Here is a 3,714-nt window from a genome sequence, read left to right on the forward strand (position 1 = left end):
AAACCCTTCTCCTATTTGTGAAAGTTGCTCCCTTGTAATGGAGGGCTAAAATCCTTTATTGGGAATCCCTGCTGAATACTCGATGTAAATATTATTATTATTATTATTATCTATTTGAAGTTATTTTCATGTGTTCAATGTTTCCATCTACGCTTATTGTATGCATGCTTGTGGTTTGATCACCCATTGGTGTGTGCTGTTAGGAACTTTAGCATTGGAAAATGTACTGTTTCCTTAGAACTTGATAGAGTAGGGCTAGATAACTGCATTGCTAGGAATAGAGTGCAGGGTTTTGGTTTTTATTATGTTATGATTATAATGCTGTTTAAATTAAGCTAAGTTCAATAAGAGACATCTGCGAACAAAGTTTAGTTTAAATTAGTCCAAACTCTCGAGACATCGGTGTTTGGTATTTTTGTCCTTAGTATAGAACACAAAAATAATTTTAAATAGAGAAAAACTCTAATTGCATCAAGTATATCGGTAGAAGGACCCAACGCTTTTCACACTCAATTGCTTACGTTTACTGTTTCTTTGATTAGAATAGAAAATACCTTTGTTTTCAATTCATGACACTTAATTCTTTTTACAAAAACTTGCATTTTGAATGACACTTTTCCAAGTAAAACAAGTTCCCTGACTTCGATACTCAGTTCATTCCGTTTTAATTATTTACTTGACGACCCGGTGCACTTGCCGGTTAGATTTCACATCCACAAAAATAAGTAGTAGTACCAGGATGTGAACAAAGTATTTTGGCGCTGTTGCTGGGGAACTTCTTTTTATTTAGAAAAGTTTAGTTCAAATTGTAGGCGTTTATTTATTTTATTCTTGGATTCATTATTTATTTTGTGAATATTTAGTTACTGCATAATTCATTGTTCGTTGGAATTGGTTAACTGTTGTTTTGCTTATTTTGCATGCAAAGAAGGTCTTCTGCAGGTGTTTTGATTCCCATAGACTTGGAATTTAATGCAACTTGCAGGAAAAGGAACGCAAAAAGGAATAGAAAGTTTTTGCAGGACATTGAGGCAACAACAATTCAGGAAGAACCTCTATCTTCTGAGGCATCTTCTAGTTTTCCAAAACAAGGGGAATCTCACACAGTATTATTTGAAGCCAATATCATAGTTGATGAGCCAAGAAGAGTTACCCTTGGAGATTACTCTAGCTCAAGTATGTCGCAATTCTTTACTAGCATTGCACGACCGGAGGTTCAAGCACAAAATATAACCCATCCACATTCATTAATTGAGTTGATTCAGAACAATTTGTTTAATGGTCTGTTCAATGAAGACCCGTATGCACATCTAGCCACTTATATTGAGATTTACAACATGTCAGACTGGCTGGTGTGCCTGAGGATGCTGTTAGATTGAGCTTGTTTTCATTTTCCTTGTCTGGAGAGGCGAAAAGATGACTCTATTCATTTAAAGGTAACCGTCTTAAGACTTGGGATGAAGTGGTTGAAAAATTCTTGAAGAAACACTTCCCAGAGTCCAAGACTGCTGAAGGAAAAGCTGCCATCTCATCCTTTCATCAATTTCCAGATGAGTCCTTGAGTGAGGCTTTGGAAAGATTTCATGGGTTACTAAGAAAGACACCTACTCATGGATTTTCAGAACCAATCCAGCTCAATATTTTCATTAACGGGTTAAGGCCACAATCCAAGCAGCTTTTAGATGCTTTTGCAGGGGAAAAAATAAAATTGAAGACCCCTGAAGAAGCCATGGAATTAATTGAGAATATGGCTGTTAGTGACCATGCAATCTTGCATGATAGAGCACACATCCCAACCAAAAGAAGCTTGCTGGAGCTCACATCACAGGATGCATTGTTGGCACAGAACAAGTTGTTATCCAAGCAACTTGAAGCATTAACAGAAACATTGAGTAAGTTGCCAACCCAAGTACATTCTGGACAACCTTCACCCTCTTCTGTTTTGCAGGTTGCAGGTTGTGTTATATGTGGTGGAGCACATGATTCTGGCTGTTGCATTCTCATAGAAGATACAACACATGAAGTGAACTACATGGGGAACCAGCCAAGACCAAACTTTAATGCAGGTGGGTATTCTGGATTTCAACATGGCCAACAATATAATCAGCAATAGGGACAGTGGAGAACTCACCCTGGTAATCACTTCAATAAAGACCAAGGTGGGCCATCTAACATGCCACAACAACAAGGGCCTAGTCTCTATGATAGAACGACAAAGCTGGAAGAGACTCTTGCTTAGTTCATGCAAGTATCCATGTCCAATCAAAAGAGCACATAGTTAGCCATCAAGAATCTAGAAGTCGAGGTGGGACAATTGGCAAAACAACTGGCAGACCGATCGTCAAGCAGCTTTGGAGCCAACACAAAGAAGAATCCGAAGGAGGAGTGCAAGGTTGTTATGACTAGAAGCAAAATGGTGAGCATGAATGAAGGTGAGAAGAGGATAGGTGAAGAAAAACAATAGTTGGTGACTGAACTAGAAATTGACCCAGTGGTGGAACCTTTGAGTGAGACTGAGGAAGAAGTGGAAGCAGAAGATGATCAGCAGAAGGAGATACCAATAATAGTGAGTGAAAAAGAAATAAGTGAGAAGGAAAAGAAAGAAAAAGAAAAAGAAAGAGAGAAAGAAAAAGAAAATGAAAAAAATGAGAAATATGAAAAAGAAAAAGAAAAAGAGAGAAAGAAAAAGAAAATGAAAAAAATGAGAAATATGAAAAAGAAAAAGAAAAAAGAAAGAAAAGAAGTGAAGAAAAAGAGCAAGAGTGAGTGTGCTAGAGAGAAAAAGAAAGAAGCATCTCTAGCTGAAGGGAGAGAAGTACCATATCCCTTGGTACCTTCTAGGAAGGACATAGAAAGACATCTAGCTAGATTTCTGGATATTTTCAAGAAGCTAGAAATTACCATACCCTTTGGAGAAGCTCTACAATAGATGCCGCTCTATGCTAAATTTTTGAAAGATATGCTAACTTGGAAGAACAAGTACATCCATAGTGACACCATAGTTGTGGAGAGGAACTGCAGTGCCGTAATTGAACGCATCCTTCCACCAAAACACAAAGATCCTGGCAGTGTCACTATACCTTGCTCGATCGATTTAGGAGCCAATATTAATTTGATGCCACTTTCCATGTGCCGGAGGCTTGGAGAGTTGGAGATAATGTCGACTAGGATGAATTTACAATTAGTAGATCGCTCCATCACTAGACCCTATGGAGTAATAGAAGATGTTTTGGTTTGGGTCAAACACTTTATCTTTCCTGCTAACTTTGTGGTAATGGACATAGAGGAAGACGCAAATATTCCCTTAATTTTGGGACGTCCATTTATGGCTACTGCAAGTTGTGTAGTAGACATGGAAAAGAAGAAGCTAGAAATGGGTATTGAAGACCAAAAGATTAGCTTTGAGCTATTTGATGAAGAAAGGACATTGTTGGACCGGAATGTTTGTCTAGAGGTGAAGGAGAGCAAAGAGAAGGTTCTGAAGGAGAGAACCAAGATTGATCCGGGTTGACAAAGACTTTTGCATCAAGCTAGTGACGTTAAAAAAGCGCTTCCTGGGAGGCAACCCGGCTTATTTTATTTTTTTCTTGTTTTCATTTGCATTAGTTGAACATTTAACTTTGATTGTGAGAATATATTTTAGCATGCATTGCATTGAAAAAAGGGGTTTCAAAAGCTTTCTTGAGCTATGGACTGAAAATTTAACTTCGAAAA

At 37.8% G+C, this 3,714-nt stretch overlaps 1 protein-coding gene across 1 annotated transcript; it reads left to right on the forward strand.

Annotated features, from left to right (window-relative positions):
• The first annotated feature begins 2,929 nt into the window (after nucleotides 1-2,929).
• On the forward strand, nucleotides 2,930-3,511 carry LOC102660953 (uncharacterized). The gene has a single exon (XM_006599806.1). The coding sequence runs from the start codon at nucleotides 2,930-2,932 to the stop codon at nucleotides 3,509-3,511; it is 582 nt and encodes a 193-aa protein (XP_006599869.1).
• The last annotated feature ends 203 nt before the right edge of the window (nucleotides 3,512-3,714 follow it).

The sequence above is a fragment of the Glycine max genome, chromosome 16, assembly GCF_000004515.6.
Source record: "Glycine max cultivar Williams 82 chromosome 16, Glycine_max_v4.0, whole genome shotgun sequence".
Classification (NCBI taxonomy): domain Eukaryota; kingdom Viridiplantae; phylum Streptophyta; class Magnoliopsida; order Fabales; family Fabaceae; genus Glycine; species Glycine max.